Source organism: Falco biarmicus, chromosome 6 (genome assembly GCF_023638135.1).
Source record: "Falco biarmicus isolate bFalBia1 chromosome 6, bFalBia1.pri, whole genome shotgun sequence".
Lineage (NCBI taxonomy): Eukaryota > Metazoa > Chordata > Aves > Falconiformes > Falconidae > Falco > Falco biarmicus.
In genome coordinates this window covers 62086882-62104422 of record NC_079293.1, presented here as the reverse complement: position 1 = coordinate 62104422, position 17541 = coordinate 62086882, and the positions used below count along the sequence as shown (strand labels likewise).

Genomic DNA, 17541 nt, shown 5'->3' with positions numbered 1-17541 from the left:
AATGAAGGACGAAATAAGTAAGACAGAAGATGAACGAAAGCTAGGGCAATGGTTTGAGTTCCAACATCATGAAGGTATCATGCTTTAAAGAAAATTGTTAAGTGTGAAGAAAACTACTTGAGACTGCAAACCTGTGGACGGCTCCCTGGGCTTTTTGGCTGGGTTTGGCAGTCCATCTTGGGAGTTCCACAGTGCCAAGTAAAATACTACAGATGTACCATGCAGGTACCAGAAATATGATGATTCAAACTACTCTGAGAACTCCCTGACAGCAAAGCATGACATGTGACTACTGAGTAGGTATACCCTGAGGAATGGAAAAGAAATCCTCCGTGGTGATACAAACCAGCAGAGATAGGTTCAAGCAAAGAGTGAAAAATAAGTTGAAAAGGGTTGGGAGGCAGAAGCAACACTGGAAGACACAAAGAGATACAAGAAAATGGTACAGTCAATTTAATCATACTGGTTTGTTTGTAGTAATGAAATTACAGAGAGTCAGAAGACATGGTAACAGTCCTCAAGTACTGAAAAAGTGATGAAAATATAATAACAGTAATCATGTTCTTAAATAGACAGAAAAAAGAAGCAATGGACACAAGCTGAAGGGAGATTAACACCAATAAATATTTTTTATTGCCAGATGACCTGGGTGTGATGTGATCCTCCATCACCGGAGATTTTTAAGAACAAGTGAAACAAACAGTTTTGGGAATCACACAGGTATAATGATACCTCTCTGTAATCCTGCCTTGTTTCCACTGGATGCGGTGGGGTGGACAAGATGATCTCTATCAGTCCATTAAGTCCTTCAGCACTATAGTTTATGACTGTGAAAATGAAACTGAATAAGCAAAAGTTTCAAGAACATCACCAGGAATAAGATACTGAACTTGAAGTCTGTCCACATGGCCAAGCACACCTACAACACTAGTATCGATAGGAGGGACAGGCCCATAATGACAAGAGTCATAGGTTGGCTCAGCTGAGTAGCAGTCCCTGTGACTTTGAAACAGACACAGCACCAACCTCTGACTATAGAAAAATATTTTCTATGAAGCAAAAGGATTTGGCTGTTTTATTGCTGCATGAGTGATACCACAATTTCCTTTTGCTTGCCAGAATTTATCTTTCTGTCCTATAAATTACTTTAATTGCCAATGATTTCATATAGAACCCTTTTAAAACAATTTGAATTTATTAAAGAGCACTGTCGGTCCCCTGTCAAAGGAAATTTTTTAATATTTAATTTATTGTATGCTACTTATTTAAAAAATCCCTTATTTCTATTAATTATAGAGTACCTATGTTTGCTCACGTATTGGCACTGGATGATGTACCTGTACCATGACACATGATTCTCATGCATGCTTTAAATATGTGTTTACTTAAGAGCACTGGCCTATACACTCTTCTTTCTTTACTACTGCAAACATAAGCTAAGTTTTATACAAAGCTCGTAACACTGCACAACAATCTTTCACTGGCTTTGAAAGAGCAAGTAGGGGACAGTTTGTATGAGCCAGGAAAGGCTACTAGGTCCAAGGAGAACTTCTGTTTACTGAAAAAAACTCCTAAAATCATCATCAGTTTTAGGTAAAGCTAATTAAATCAGTGCCTGGCCCTCAGAAGGGACAGGAAGGCACTACAAATGGTTGTTGCCCCAAGGTGGAAACTAACTGGTCCCTGGACCAGACTCCTCACTCTGTTAATCCCTTTGTTGGTGATGGCTAGAATTCAGAAGCATCACTGAGGATACGAACATTTATAACTCCATTCAGCTCCATATTACCAAAAAGACAATGGCACATAGTTTTGCTCACGAAAGATTCAACACAACAGTTAGTAGCTGGGAGGTTTGCTTGTACTGTAGAAGTACTGATCCTTGTGGGCCAAATTCTGAAATACTGGGATCAGCCAAAAGTCACAGAGAAGTCAGAGGGTCAAACGCAATTTTACCATAACCTCAAAACAAAGCCATTGAAACCAGAAGCTGAACTATCTCAGCAAGTTGTACTAAGAACTGATGCACTGACAAAGTCATGTATAGACACAGGCATATGGACAACATCATGTATAGTATCACACATGATGTATGAAGGGGACATGGGAACAGTGAATGAATGTTTGAATAGAGTAACCAGTAAGGAATTGAATAGAGTAACCAGTAAGGAAGGAAATATATTTTACACAGTTAAGGGAAAAGGAAAAGGTGCAAGTAGAAGCAGCAAGAAGTTCAGGCTAAATGCCATTTTTGACTCTGGGCCTCTCTCACAGGTCTGCCGCATTTCTGAAGTCTGTCATTCATACTTATGACGTGGTTTTGGGCCTTTTGGCAGATATGGGCACACCTGGCATTTTGTTAGATATAGATGCAATAGCTGGTCTGGTAATGCGTCTGTGCACGAGTCAAGGTGGTAACATTCTGCTGCTTTGTACTGCTGGTGGGATCAATGACTTGAGGTGCAACGGCGATTGGAAGAGTAGAAGGAAGAACAGCTCTTCACAAGCTTTGTGCCTGTGACAGCCCAACGCTACTTGGTGGCTAGATGAATGACTAACATTCATCTGATACAGCATTTCAGGGCTGCTTGCCACCACAAGCCATACTACAATTTCCCAGCCTTTACCTGGGAGGAGACGTGCAAGATTTTGCTTTAACGGGGATGTATTTAAACAGTGGCTGTTGCAGTGATCAGGCTCATTTTCCATCCTACTGAGCACTTTGCTCTCTGGAAAAAGCAGAGACCATGGTTCTGTGATCACCCCCCGTCATCTATCTCAGTCAGCGTGCTGGAACGGAGCAAAGACACGCCTGCCAGATCTGCGTGACTTATCTGTGCAAAATCTAGATGTTTTATTCCTCTGTGTGACCTATTTGTACAAAATCTAGATGTTTTGTTCCAACACCCACGAGATTACACGAGGAAATAACGAAATACCGACAGCAACCGCCGGTGCCCGGGAGGGTCCCGCGGCCTGCCAGCCCGGCCGGCTCCCCCGCGGGGTCTTGTGGCTGTCGAGAGGCCGCTGCGAGGCGTGGGCCGCCCCTCGCCCTCAGCCGGCGGCCATGAGGGGAACCCCGCGGCCGCCCCCCGCCTCGGCCGCGACGGGCCCGGGGCTACCGCCTCAGGCGGGCGCGGGGCGCCGCGGGCAGCAGCTCGTCATCGGGTGCCCCGCCCGCGCCTCCGCCCCGCCCCGCCCGGCCCGCCCGAGCGCGGCGGCGGGCGGGAGGCAGGGACGGGGACACCTCCCCGCTGCCGCCCGACAGCGACCTGCGGGACCCCGTCCACGGCAGAGCCCCCTCCGCAGGCGCGGGGGAGCTGCCGGGAGGGAGGGAGAGGCCCCCGCGGGCTCGGCCGCCTCAGCCCGCACGGGAGCCATGCAGTGTCCCTGGACGGCGCCGTAGGGCACACCTGTCCCCCGCCGCCGCCGCCCCCGCATCGCCTCTCCTCCCTCCCCTTCACGCTGCCGGCGTCCGCGCTTCGCAGGTGACGGAGCCCCGCAGAAACGGCGGGCGCGGCCCATGCCTCAGCCGACGTCCCCCGCGCCCTGAGGCCGCCGCGCCGCCCCGTCCTGCGCCGTCCCCTCCCGCCGCCCATGGGCGCCGCCCGCGCCGCGGCGGGGCAGAGCAGGTGCCGGTGAGGAGAATGGCCAAGGGACCCGAGCCGGAGGGCGCCTTCCTGCGCCTCCCGGCCGCGCAGGCAGCGTCCCCCGCCGCGCAGGAGGATTGCTACGCGGACCTGGTGGGGCGCGGCTTGCTGCCCTACGCCGAGGAGGAGCTGTGTGCCGCGGCGGGCGCCGAGAGAGGGCACCCGGAGCCGGCGCTGCCCGCCGGCATCAAGTCCGGTAAGGGACGGGGTGCCGGCAGCGCTCCCGTCCAGCCCGCGGCGGGGCAGGTGCGGGCAGGCGGGGCGAGGCGCGGCTGGCGCCAGAAGCGCCGTTGCTGCTCTGGGTCCGGCGGGGACTCGAGGGGAGGCGGGTGCGGCTGCCCGGCCGCGGGGCGGCGGGGCCCGGCCCTCAGGCAGCGGCGGACCCGGCGGCCGGTTAAACGGGTGCCTGCGCGGCCGCGTCGGGGGGAGGCGGCGTGCTGCCTGGCCGTAACGATGCCCTCGGGTTTTTCTTCTTGTCCCGTCCCCCCCCCCCCCGCTCAGAAACACACTTTAACATCGAAGGCCTCTCCTCGGAAGAAGATGCAGATACCCGCGACGGCGCACTAAAACCCGCGGACCGGAGCCCGTCTACGAAGAAGAGCGTCACGCAGATGATGAAGGACAAGAAGAAGCAGACGCAGCTTACCCTGCAATGGTAGGGCTCCGGCCGGCAGCCCCGCTGCCCTGCGCGGCCACCGGCGGCTCCGGGGCGGGGTGTCCGCCGGGCCCCAGCGGAGCGAGCCGGCGAGGAGGGTTATCTCTCCCATTCTTCTAGAAACATTTGTCGTTTGTGAGGTTTTGGGGTGTTCTGTTAGTTGGTGGTTTTTTTTTTTCCGTAAAGCTTCGCCTACAAATAACGACGTCTGCTTCCAGATTTCTGAATTTTTTAAATTAGCAGAGGTTTATCTGTTAACCGAAATCTCTGTCACAGTCACAGGCTGTCACAGTATTCTCACAGTACATGGCTGTCGATGAAATGTATTGAAAAAATGTACAAGTGAAACATTACTTAAGCATCACGTTTGTGAATGGATGTTTTAGTTATCCGTTAAGGCTATGACTGTTAGATTTTCACTGTCTTATATTTTTTTGCATTGTATTCTACTGTCCATGGAAGCCCTAACTTTACTTCATTTATCTGGGCAAGAATTAACCAAATAAGAAGTCAAATTCTGCAGATATTAGTTGAAGTTAGGGGGGAATGCAGCCGTATTAAATGGGAATTTAGTTACCAAATGCAGACTGTAAATCTAGACTTTTCCATCTAACTGAAAAACGAGAGCAATCTATATTGCCCAGTTTCTTAGTCTAGTTTACATCTGACTTCTGAGTATAAATTGTAAGGATTTGAGTCTGGTGAGTCAATGCAAAATTATTCAGTATGCAGTGTTTACTACATGGTATTTTCCTACAGATGTATGTAATTTAAGAAATAAATTTATTGCACATCATCCCAGGAGTAGCAAATAGTGTAAACTGATAAAGAAAAGAAACAGGACAACAGTGGATACCCAGCTGTTGCCAAGAGTTCAGTTCAAGTAAAGGCAGCCATTTTTTGCTTCAGTTTTTAGTATTTTACTTTAATGACCGTCACTAAACAGTTGTATTCTGTAAACTGATTGGGAAGCTACATAAAAATGCACATCCTTCAGAAAAAGCCAGTTCTTTGCTTTTCAGTGTGGTTTGGTCAAGAAACAGGTTCAGGTCCAGTGTGAAAATAAAAAAGCAAAACTAGGAAGAAAAGTGGCATTAGCCCAGGTGTTAAAGATACAGTGGGAACAAAAATACAAGTTCAAGCCCCTATTCTCTTCAAAGGACAGTCTTAGACCCAAGTCTTACATAGTCTAGTTAGTGCTCTTATTTTCAGAGCAAAGCTGGCTCTTAGGTGTTGATAATTTAATTATTTGTATAAAGCCTAAAAGTCCAGACATTGAAAAAGACTCATTAAGAAAAGGGACTTGGTCCCAGGTTTTCTGTATTCTGCAACTAACCTAAGCACCAAGTGTTGTTCAGAAGAAACCCATCTGTGTGTTCTTGTGAAATTCTTTGGTAAAATTAAAAAAAAAAAAGAGGGCAGTACCAAACCCCAGGGGGGAAATAAAATCGGGAGACATGGCATATTGCTTCTTACTCTGTCAGTTTCTTTCTCTATCCAGGCTGGAAGAAAACTATATTGTCTGTGAGGGAGTTTGTTTACCAAGATGCATCCTTTATGCACATTATTTAGACTTCTGCAGAAAAGAGAAACTGGAACCTGCCTGTGCTGCAACTTTTGGGAAGGTAAAGAATAAATGCCTTCATAATTTGCTAGATTAATTCCTTGATAGAATCACAATTTAGAACACCTGTGTCAAAATTCCTCTCAAATTCACGTTTTCTACTGCTAATGTACATGGAATCAGACTAACTACACTGTTTCATATGAAGGGATGTCATGACATCAGCTTTAGGAAAATGAAACTGAAATTCCCTTTGATTTATTGTTATTTTATACAAAAAAAGGCATTCTCTCTGAGAGCTTTTTTTCTTTTCCTTTTTGATGGTGACATTAATAGGGTTCTTTCCACAAAACCAGATCTGACATGCAAGACACTTTTAATTATACTAAAGGCAGTGTAAAGTGAGATGTGACACAAGGAGCAATACAAGAAAGGGAGTAAAAATTAATAACACAAAGAGCTCCTGAATGAAGAATTGTTGATTCATCCTCTTTTCTTCCCTTCTCTACAATTAATCCTGAAATCATTTAATGAAAGGGAGATGTGAACTCTCCGAATTAAATCCTGAGTAGTTAGTGAAACAGGAAACCAAAAATGCTTCAAGGATCATCTTTTGTTTAAACACTGTTGATCTAGTCATTGTTCATACATTGCAAAATGCATTAATTAAATAATAATAATGGATTTAAAATCTGGTTCATAAAACGTTCACTTACTAATTTTTTCCTCTTGAATTGGATATGCTGAGGAAGTATATATCTAATTTTCATTACGCAGTTTCAGTATAAATGAGGAAGACAATAGCTTTCCATTTATACATTGTTTTGACAGTGATCTGTCTATTAGATGTATCTAAGAGCTGTCCCTATTACTGAATTATTATTTTACTTAATAAACCTTTTGCCGTAAGCGTAATTTTTTACAGGAAGAGTAGGATGTTTTTAGGGCACTAATCTCATCTCAGGACTCCAGTGACAGAATGTTTTGCTTGACTTAGATTAAATGACATAACGTGAATTCCTTATGTGCAGCATAGAGCTAACAGAAACTTTCACAGGGTTTCAGTAAGCATAAATAAGTTTAAGACTGTCCTGCTCTTTGATAGCGGAGGACACAGAAGCACCTGTGAGGTAAATATTTGCTTGCTTTAACCTTCAGATCACACTTTTCAAATAAAAAATGAATTTATTTTCAGTTGTTTGACTTTGAAAAAAGAATAGCTAGAGGGCACTGCTTTCCCTGGTTCAGTTTAGATCGCTGAAGAAACGGATACAGTTGTACTTTAGGGAATGTAACAGGATCCTGGTGAAGAAAACTAGATTTTAAATTGTAGAAGTGAAAACAGAAAGGAGGAACAGGGGGGAAGGGTGGGAAGGAGTTTATGGATGGGAATAGTGGAGATACAAAGCAAGGTGGATGGTGGTGGAAGGACCCCTGCAGTGTAAACCATGCTTAATTGTTTATGTTGTGACATAAGTATCACAAATATTTATCCATGGACTACATTAGACCATATATTTACACTACCATTTTCCTACGAACGGATTACTAAGAAAGCGTACCAGTGTTAGAAGTTAATAGTTATTTTATCTTTTAGACCATTCGCCAGAAATTCCCTCTCCTTACCACAAGGCGGCTTGGAACAAGGGGCCATTCAAAGTAAGGCGCAACTGTCTGTGTATCCATGTATAGAATACGTTCTAGAAATGACATGTATTTCCATGTCTCCATAATATATACTAATTGGCAGGGGGGTTGTTCAGATGACAAACTGCAAGTGGTAACTTCCATGGACATGATGAAACTGATAGAGTTTGAGTATGAAAATATTACTGCAGGCACAATTTCTAAAATTAAACTGAATAAGCTTCTAAAACTTGTTATGTTTAGAGCCATGCAGTTATTGAAAATGTATGTCAGAATGTTATATATGAAAACCATCATATAATACATGTATCTTTTTTACAGCTGCTTGTCTTTCTATAAATAACGTGCAATGTTTTTATTTGCCTTTTGCAAACCTAACAACTTTCATTGTGTTCTCTACATAACAATATGGATTATTTTAAAGACACTAGAAAAAAGAATTGTATTAAATTAAGAAGAAGGTATACATCTGCTCTTTGCTGTGGATAATTTATAAAAACTCTGAAATGTACACAACCTATAGTGCAGTCATTTCATTAATAATGTATCCAATTAATTTGTATATTTGATCTGTGCAATATTAGGCTGTAGGTATAAATCACAGATAATTATATATCACCTGTGATGAAATCTTTATTAGTTCTGGTTCTAGCATTATGCTTTTGACCATGATAAAGTTAGTGTAAAACTATGGTGAACAATGTAACAACATATTCGCTTCCATTCACCCTCCCTTCTATGTCCTGATAGCAAGACTGCTGAGGAAGGACTGATAAATTGTCCCCAGTCTATTTTGGTTTTTAATAGGGGAATGCTACTTCTTAAGGAAATGAAAAACCGTGTTGTGTATTGATGTAAGGAATGCAGAGAAGCTAAAATAATGCTTTAGGATATTACTAGTGTCAAGCTATGAGTTAGGCAATTCTAGGAAACTTCTATCCTTGTTTTGAGGGTCACAAATACAACAGTTCTCTGTATTGCCTGAAACCAAGACTGGCTCTGAGCTTTTCTGAGTGTTGCACTTTCAACTGTTACTTCAGTGTTTATCTATATCTGGCTTAAAAAAATATTTAAACCTTAAATATTGTGCCCATACCATTCAACATAAAATAGGACTAATTAAATAATTTTGTTCTTTTAAAGTAACTTTCCAAAAACTTAATGGTTTTCAATCTCAAATCACATTTAGACCAGATCCTTATCTGTATATTTCTATTGATTTCAAAATAGTTTTTCCTAAAAATAAGACATTGCTGTGAGGAACAAATTAGCATAGGTATTGTGTCCATTTTTTTGTGTATACCCAGAAATTAAACATTTATTATTAATGACTATATTTTAGGTTATGCATGCTTTTAAATATGTGAGTAGCCCTAGGATTTTTCTCATGCTTAAATTACACATGTGTTTCTGTACTTACTAGATAAGATTAGTGAAAATAATCTTGACTTGCAGAACAAAGCACAAAGAGTTGATGGTTTACTGAAACAAAACTAAAATCCAGAAAACCAGCAAGGAAACATTTTGCTAATGAATAAGAAAACAGAATACTGGTAGTAATGGAAGAAGCTCAAACATTCTGTTTGTTTGAGAAAACTTTTTATTTTGAATGACTTAGTCTTGAAAGACAAAGTTACTCTTGTCTTTCAGTAATTTAGAAGTAAAACTCAAAACAAAAGGAGACTGAAAAGGAAAAAACCTGCAAGACACTGGTTTTCCTAAGTGCTTTGCAATATACTAGGAATGTCTGAAAGATGCATTGTTTACTTTTATAATTTTTGGGGGTTGATTCATGTTGTTATGCTTGGTTTTCTTCCTGCCTTAGAAATATAAGAAATAGCCAGTCGATTCCACCTTAGTTTTGCTGAAGCATAGTAGATGTCATTTATGAATTTTAGGGTTTGTTGCAGTATAAGCAAAGGTGAGGAAGAATCTCAATTCCAAATTTTTGCGAAGACATTCTATTTCTTGAGTATGTCTCAATTATTTATTTTAAATAATAATTGATAAAAATACAATCCAAAGGAAATAAAGCCTGCATAGAATATTTTTCCTTTCTTAACAGAGGACTTTTCTTGCATAGTTTCTGTCAGTCTTACAAATTCATAACCCATGGATTGTTTTCAGGAGAGAGTACGCATTCTGCATCGTATTGAGAAAAACTGGAACTGAAGTTCATTTCTCTTTTTGTAGATGACCTATAGATGCTGAATAGAGGGGTTTTGAGGAGAGCTCCTATTAGAAAGCTTATTTATAGGGAAAAAGAGGGATCTCATGTATTGTTTGCTGTGGTGAAGTTCAGCTATGGTTATGGGCATGAGCTGATGTAGACTTAGCTCTGCAGATGGATGTTTGCTGCTGGTGTTTGTTTAATATTTTAGGAGATCTGGCATTCATAATCTGCACAGGAATATTTGACAATCTACTAATTCATCAGTGCCGTGGTTAAGTTTTAGTCAGGTTCATGATCCAACGTATTTGGAGAACCACTTTCAAGTTACAATGAATGAGATAATACAAAGGGAAAAGTCTCCCCAATGATCATTACATTTTTGTTGTGACATACCTAATGAATTGATAAACAAGATCCGCTCAGGATCCAAAATTCCAAAACATATCATGTGTCTGTATAATTTAAAGCACAGTAAGTCAACCTCTATTGAATAAAGGAGTATGTATCAAATCTGGTTTTTGACATGGGAATCTAGCTGCAAAATTAATTGTGTTGTGACGTGTCACATATTCCCCTTTTCACTAAGACATTTAATAGTATTAGCGCAGAAATACCTCATGCCCAACATTTCTTCAGCAGATCCCATATCCCTACTGACCTTGGTGGTATTATGTGCCATATTTTCATATGGATTAACTGTTCTTGAACAATTTCCTCAAAGGGATGAGGCATCAGCAGGTTTTGTTTGAACATCTGGCATTTGTTTCTCCTCATTTTTTTTCATCAGCGTTTTTCTCAGACTTTTCCTCTGCAGTTCTCGTTTCCACTAAGATACATTTACATTGATCTTGCTGTGCAAAAAAGGGCCTCACAAAAGGCACAGGTGACAATAATTCCAGTTCAGAGACTGAATACAGCAGCGAGTAGTCATAGAGAAATGGCAGTATAAATAATGAGCTCTGATTATCTGTTTATCTATCTCTGACGTTGTGGACCATATTGACCTCAGAACCATAGATTCACTGCGGGGCGAATTAATTTCTGCTTTCACCAGGTAGCAGTCACACAGTATAACTTAAAGAATTATTTCCATTAAATTAATAAGCAAATTAAGGGACTGTTCATCAATTTCGGTAAATTACTAGTTACCCTCTGCTTTTATGTCAGCATGGACTCTAAATGTGGAACAAAGCTGGGTTACTGGGACTGGCAGGAAACACTTCATACTAGCAATTAAACCCTATTTTTTTAAGAATGGCAGTGTAGTGAAATTGTTTTATTTCTGTTGTTGCTATCATTATTTTGAGATAGTGTTAGTAGGAGCAGTAATAGTACTAACTATTCCTGACAGTGACGTTTCATATGCCAGCATTGCCTAGGAGCTCTGACCATTGTCCAGGACTCCTCTGAGCCAGACGCTGCAAAAATGTGAAATGAAAAAGAAAATTCCTCTCCAATGGTACCGTTGTTCTTACATTGCAAAGAAAAGCTAACTCCTCAGGAATAAAGTGCCTTACTGGACATTGCAGACATACACAGTATCTGTCAATAAAGCCTGGCTGTGGTCAGAAGAAAGCAAAGAAAACCAGTTCCCTTTTCCATCACCTTCAAGATCACTTCAAGAAATTATTTTTCTCCCCCACTGAGACAAGGCCAAGCTCTTTCTAGCATTCTCATGATCATGAATTAGATTCGAGAAAGCACTCCTGCTCTAAGGTGTGGGATACAGGTGCTGTTCTAACATGTGAGATATACAAATGTTAGTTCCTTGTCTGATTCCAAGCAGCATTTGTCATCTCCATTTCTAGGCAGAGGAGACACTTAAAAATGGGTCTGATAAATCCTAGAACTTTGAGTCAGAATCTCTCTCTCTCTGTGTTTCTATTCAACAACGCATTTGTACAAAAGTGTCAGTACTAAAACACTCATTTAAATATTTGGCCAAGAAGGTAGAATACATTGGACATGGTTTTGTTAACAAAGTTCATTCATCTCCCGTGCCCATGCTAATCACTGCAGATTGCTGAATGTAGGGGAAGTTCTCTGTATTCCTGCTGAGTGAAAGAAGATGCAGCACAACAAATACTGCAAACTGCTCTCTAAGATTAGTATTTCACAAGCAACAGTTGTCTGTGCAGCAGGTCCTCTTTGCATAGGTAATGTTGAACATACTATGCTCACTGCTAGAATTCAGTTACAACCTTCTCAGTACATGAATTACCTGGAGCAGCTATTCAGGAAAATGTACATACTGCTCAGTCCATACACATAGAATACTGTTTGAGCTCAAGTTACATTTTAATTTCTTTGTAGACTTTGATCAATGATGAATCTTAACTTTTATCCATCATGTCTGAAAACTATTATCTTATTTATTAGGAGTGATTTAGTGGGTTAATAAAACTGATATGGCAGCTGGCCCTGTGATAACAACTTATTGCGAGTCCCTGAACAGCTTAAGCCTATCATTTCCTTATCAGCTATCATTTGTGTCAGTGTATGCTAAAATCAGGGCTACTAGTTGCATAGGAACATATGTTGCAAAAAACCCACTGAATTTAAAAAAGGAAAGCAGTTCAGCTTGTTTTTAAAAGGTTTGTTACAGAAATTGAGAATAAGTTCCTTATGATTGCTGGTTTAATTTTGTTAATTATAAAATAGAAATATAAATAGTAAAGTACATATATAATGCACATACACATACAGATATGCATATAGAGACAGAAAGAAGGACTTGAAATTGTAGGTTAAAGATGTTATCAGTGTGTCTGGGATGGGTATACTGCTCTCAACAGGGAGCCTAAAATAAGCTATTCAGCTAATGACTTTGGCTGTGAGAGAATAAAAATCTTCATACCTTATTACTCTATGAAGTATGCCAGAGAGAGCTTGAAAATTGCAGATTAGAATTTTTTTAATTGCTTTTGTGTCATGACTGGAAAGCTGTATCTTTTAGTGCTAAAAAATCAACTACGCAAATTGTTGAAGGAAAGCAGAATGATAACTGCTATGCCTTTAATACACACAGAATAGGTACTGAAACTATCTGTTCTCTACATAACAAAATGTCACAATGGTAAATTCTGGTATCTTGGGGCGTTCCAGAGAAAGAACAAGTATATTGCCTACCACTAGAACCTGACAATCCAAATCATACAACAGTTCCTGTTTCTAGCCCAAGTATGTTGATATTGAATTAGATGTTGAATAACCTGGATATTGAATGCTAATTTTGTAAAGAAGTAATGCTTTTCCTTGCCTCTGGCCCGCTCCAACTTCAGCAGGAGGGAATTCCAAATCTGTGGTGAAAGTGTGAAGTTTTTATTTTCGGAATTTAAAAAAATGGCATGTGATTGAAACTGGGAGAATTAGGGTGTTGGAATGAGATAGAGGCAACTGCTTGCTTACATGGCTGATAACAAATGTGCAGATAACATTATAAAAGAAGCAGTCAGAGCTCTATTTTGTTTTTCATGCTGTTCAATGCACAACCTTTGCAATGTCCAGACTAAGTAAATGCTGTTACTTCAAAGAATCCATACACGTATATTTTCAATACCTCTTGTGTCATATTTTAAATTACTTCATTCTCATGAAAGAAGAAAAATGTTAATGCCTTTAGCATTTGTGTCAGAAATGTGTCAAATATTAGGAATTTCCAGATCTAGGTCTTTGGACCATGTCTATCTGTTTAATACTCCTAAGCCAAAAGTAGCCACTGAAAACTTTCAGGACTGTAGCTCACAACATAAGTGACACAATACTGTATGTGAACTGAAGGACAACAGTCTAATGTTACGACATTTAATGAAAGATCTCATTGGCATCCTAAACCACCCTGAGGTGTCGTGTGTCACTTTGCTTTGATCAGCCAATGCTGACTTTAATGGATAAAAAGGGAACTGTTATGAGTAGATGGTCCTATGTCTGAGCTTCTGAGTATTAACAGCTATTTAAAAATGGTCAGTTCACCATATCACCATCCCTCAGAAAAATACACTTACAGGGCAAGAAAACTAACGGAGAAACTTTTGGCCTTCCTGTGGGTTGCCAGGTACCACTGCGGTCTAGTGGCATTATGTAGACTTAGTTTCAGGCAAGCAGTAAAAGCTATGATGTTTTAACAGCAGACACGTTCTGTCACGTTTCTTGGCTGTATAATCCCGAATGCATGCAACAGACTGTCCAGAAACAGAATGACTATTTCAGCTGAGATTTTTCAAAGCTACCTAGGCTAAGCAAATATATCACCCTAATGAACATTTTCTTAAATATCATTTGTATCTAATGCCTTTAGTCAGGTCTGTAAATATAAAGCATTTGAGGTTTTTGTTCTTCTCTGTGACTATCCCATACAAAACCAAACAGTAAGATTGTGGGGTTTTTTTAATGGGCATCACCAGGAACAGCAGAGATGAGCTGAAACCTTTTGTTTATGTGTTCTATAAACTGTTTGCTGTGTGTGTGTCTTAAGACTGTGTTTCTTCAAACTGCTGAGAAGTGTCAGAGAAATCAGTGCAATGCACTGCGAAGTGTTGCCTCTCTGTTAGTCTTGGTTTACTTGCAGTGTACTTGAACTGCAAGTGTTACTTTGAACCAGTTCAGTTAAACCAGCTGCCAGGGTATTTTCAAGCTAATTTTAGTAAAAACCGAATAAACCTGAGTATACTGTACATAACATCCTTAGACAAATCTGGTTTAACACACATCAGTTTTTAAATCTGTTGAGTGGAGTTTATTAGACAAGGCCTATCACCTTTGATAGATGAACTCAAGCAAACTTTGCTATGACGGGTAAAGAAAGGGCTGCCCCCAGCTTGCTCTCCTGCCCTTGTCTTGAAGGTCACTTCTTTTGTAGCAAAATCAGTGGAAAGCAGTTTTCTACTGCATAGCCAGTTTTCTTAGCACCAGCCCACCTTCTTTAGTGTCTTTGATTAAGTTACTGGGCTCAGCACTGCAAAGCCTGAACTGTAGGCACGTGTTTCCTTCTTCCAGCTCTATTTGGGAGCAATAATCTCCAGGACAGCAGCAAGGGAGACAAATGTGGATGACAACTGCTTACGTGGCTAGATAATTCAGAATTGGTCAGCCTACAGCCTGAGAGAAGAATGAATGAATGAATGAAGTGGTAGCATTTTTAGTCATAAGAGGCTGAACACTACCTTATATAGGCTACAGTGACAAGTTACTTTCAGCTGAGAAGTGCTCTGTGGGATTGTCTAAATACGTAAGCCTGATAAAATAAACCTGGTAGATCAAACCTCGGACCCATTCAACAAATGAAGTAAAATGAAAGAGGATGCACATTAGGGAAAAGAGGTGTAACATGTTTTCTAGGACATGTGCTGTTCCAGCTACATTCTTGTAAGAGAGAAAGTATTTTAAATTTAAAGGAGATCCTATCCTTGAATTTTGCATTAAATCATGGCAATACTGTTTTCTATGAGACCAGATTTTGTTCCGTGTCAGTGAAAGGAATTGACAGACACTGTTAAGAAAAGTTTTCAGAAAGCATTGAAAATTAATTTGACAGTTTGCTTTACTTGACACTCTCCTCTTTTTTTTCTTTTTCTACAGGTATCACTATTATGGAATTGGCATTAAAGAAAGCAGTGCGTACTACCACTCTGTGTATTCTGGAAAAGGCTTAACCAGGTACAATAACATAACTTCGGAGACTTAGTGAAGGTCTTACTTTAACTTCCCTTTGGAAGGTATTTGTAGCACACCAATTTTTGTTGGTACCATAACCAGTGTTGCTGCATATCTCAATGTCTGGCATTTGTAGCTTTAAGTACCAATTTTTTCCCTGAAGACACTGATTTTGTTTTAAGAGGATGATGTATATCTTTTGCTAGTGACTTCCAGTATGGCCTCACCACAGTCAGTGTAGAGCTGCACTGATTTACAACAGCAGATGATTTGTTCATGTGAAGCAGCAAAACACCATTTCCAGAACACTTGTCTCATTTTGTTTGCTTGTGTGTCACCCTCTGAGTTCTTTCCCCAGGACAGCTTCCCATTATGAAACGTCTGGAGAATGGTGTGAAGCTGGCACCTGTGGGCAGGAGGGAGGGGTCAGTGTAGATTAATATTTACAGGTCTTTTGACTCGCTAATATCAGTTTAAACCTAACCCAGGAAGCTCTAATTATATTTATTTAAGGGACAGCTAGCAGGATCAATACGTTACGATAGCTGCCTGTTGGTTTGCCAAAGATTAATAGTTCGTAAAACAAATGTCTGTGTTCACATATGGCTTGAACGACGGCTTTCATTGTCTACAGCAGTATACCTGTAAAAGTGGAGAAAGGAAAGGAATAAATGAGTTTATAATCACACATAGAAAATTCAACTGCTGGCAGATTTAGGTTATATCCATATAGGCTTTTTCTAAACAATAGGACAAGTATAAAAATTGAGGGTAACGTTGCCAGTGATGCTTAAAAGGAGGGATCTCTCCATTGAGGACTTAAGGTATAACAGACTAGAATATGCCATTTCCTTGTCCAGTGTTTATTCAGAGCTGCAGAGGTCTTGCTGGTACACAGTGAGATGAGTTCTTTCGTAATACAGAATTATCTTGAACAAATGGCTTATTTAATTGACTAAAAGACAGCAATTTTCATTTAAGGGAATATAATCACTCTTAGTCCTCAGCTTTATGTCAGCCAGTGCTCTTTTCATGTAAAGCTCTGTCCTTGGGCAATCTAGCAGCAATGAATGCAAACAAACTGAGGGTTCTGCAAAATACCCACAGCTGGATTTCTGACAGTATATACTCACATGAAGATGGAATAGATACTCCATTAAGATTCTCAGGATTACTCACTAGATTCGCTAGTTTTCTTTTGTTAGCAGTTGTGCTCTCATGTATGAGATGTTGAATTTTCAGGGTCCAGTAGTCAAATTGCCTCCTTAGTTGATTTGGAACAGAAGCTCCTATGCTCATTTTGCACAGTCTTGGCCATCACCGTGGTTGGACTTCTCTGCGTGAAAAGAATGATGAAGTAGCCTGAGGTTAAGAACAAGCTTCTGGGTAAGGAAAGAGGCAGTGTAGGGGTTCAAAATTGAGAGTAAATCTTCCAGTTGCTGGCTGCTGCATGTAATGATCCTTCAAAAAAAAATCTGTCCTTTGTCTGATGTCTGTTCTGATAGGTGAGCTATAAAAATGGTTCCTGGATCAAGCCTGGGGCAGAAATAGGCAGGGGAAATATATGTGTTGATAATAGTACCAGATTACACCATGCCCACGTACAAATACAGGCATATGGAGTCCTTTACCACGAGGCTTGCATGTTAGATGGCAGCTTGTCAAAAGATCAGAAGGGACAATGGGCCTTGGTTTAGTTGCCTAAATATAGGCCTTCACTGCCATTTCAAACTTAATTGGCATTCATGTATTAATATTTAGATAATTGAGCTGAGTACAATGGTCCTTAAATGCTGGGTTGCCAGTGCCTGAATCCTTACATTCCGCTGTAAATTTGACCTCAGTTCCTTTAAACATCAAGCCTTGCCACTGTGAAAGGAGCATACCTAACACAAAAAATAATTAGTATCCACAGTGCTGTGTAAGGGGTAGCTTTAGCTAGCAGTTAAGGCTTTGGAGGAGCAATGCTAGCAGATGCTGCCTCATGGTTGTGCTCTACAGTCTGTGAATATTTTTCTGCACATGTGGAAATCCACAGTCCATAACAAATACATCCAGCTATGAAGCTAATTAGCTCAACATTGTAATCAACTGACTGATGACTTCTTTCATACTGATCTATCAACAACCAAGGGAACTCTGTAGGTAACATATGCTGGATCATCATGTCATGGGAACTGTCAGACACCACCTGTGCCTG

General features: G+C 40.8%; 1 protein-coding gene across 1 annotated transcript in view; it reads left to right on the top strand.

Annotated features, from left to right (window-relative positions):
• The first annotated feature begins 3647 nt into the window (after positions 1-3647).
• Positions 3648-17541, top strand: part of RFX6 (regulatory factor X6) — a 36197-nt gene continuing 22303 nt past the window's right edge. The window contains exons 1-5 of the mRNA XM_056343933.1: positions 3648-3846; positions 4152-4305; positions 5807-5930; positions 7467-7528; positions 15267-15344. Of these exons, the coding sequence (XP_056199908.1) occupies positions 3648-3846; positions 4152-4305; positions 5807-5930; positions 7467-7528; positions 15267-15344 (617 nt within the window). The remainder of the gene's footprint in view (positions 3847-4151; positions 4306-5806; positions 5931-7466; positions 7529-15266; positions 15345-17541) is intronic.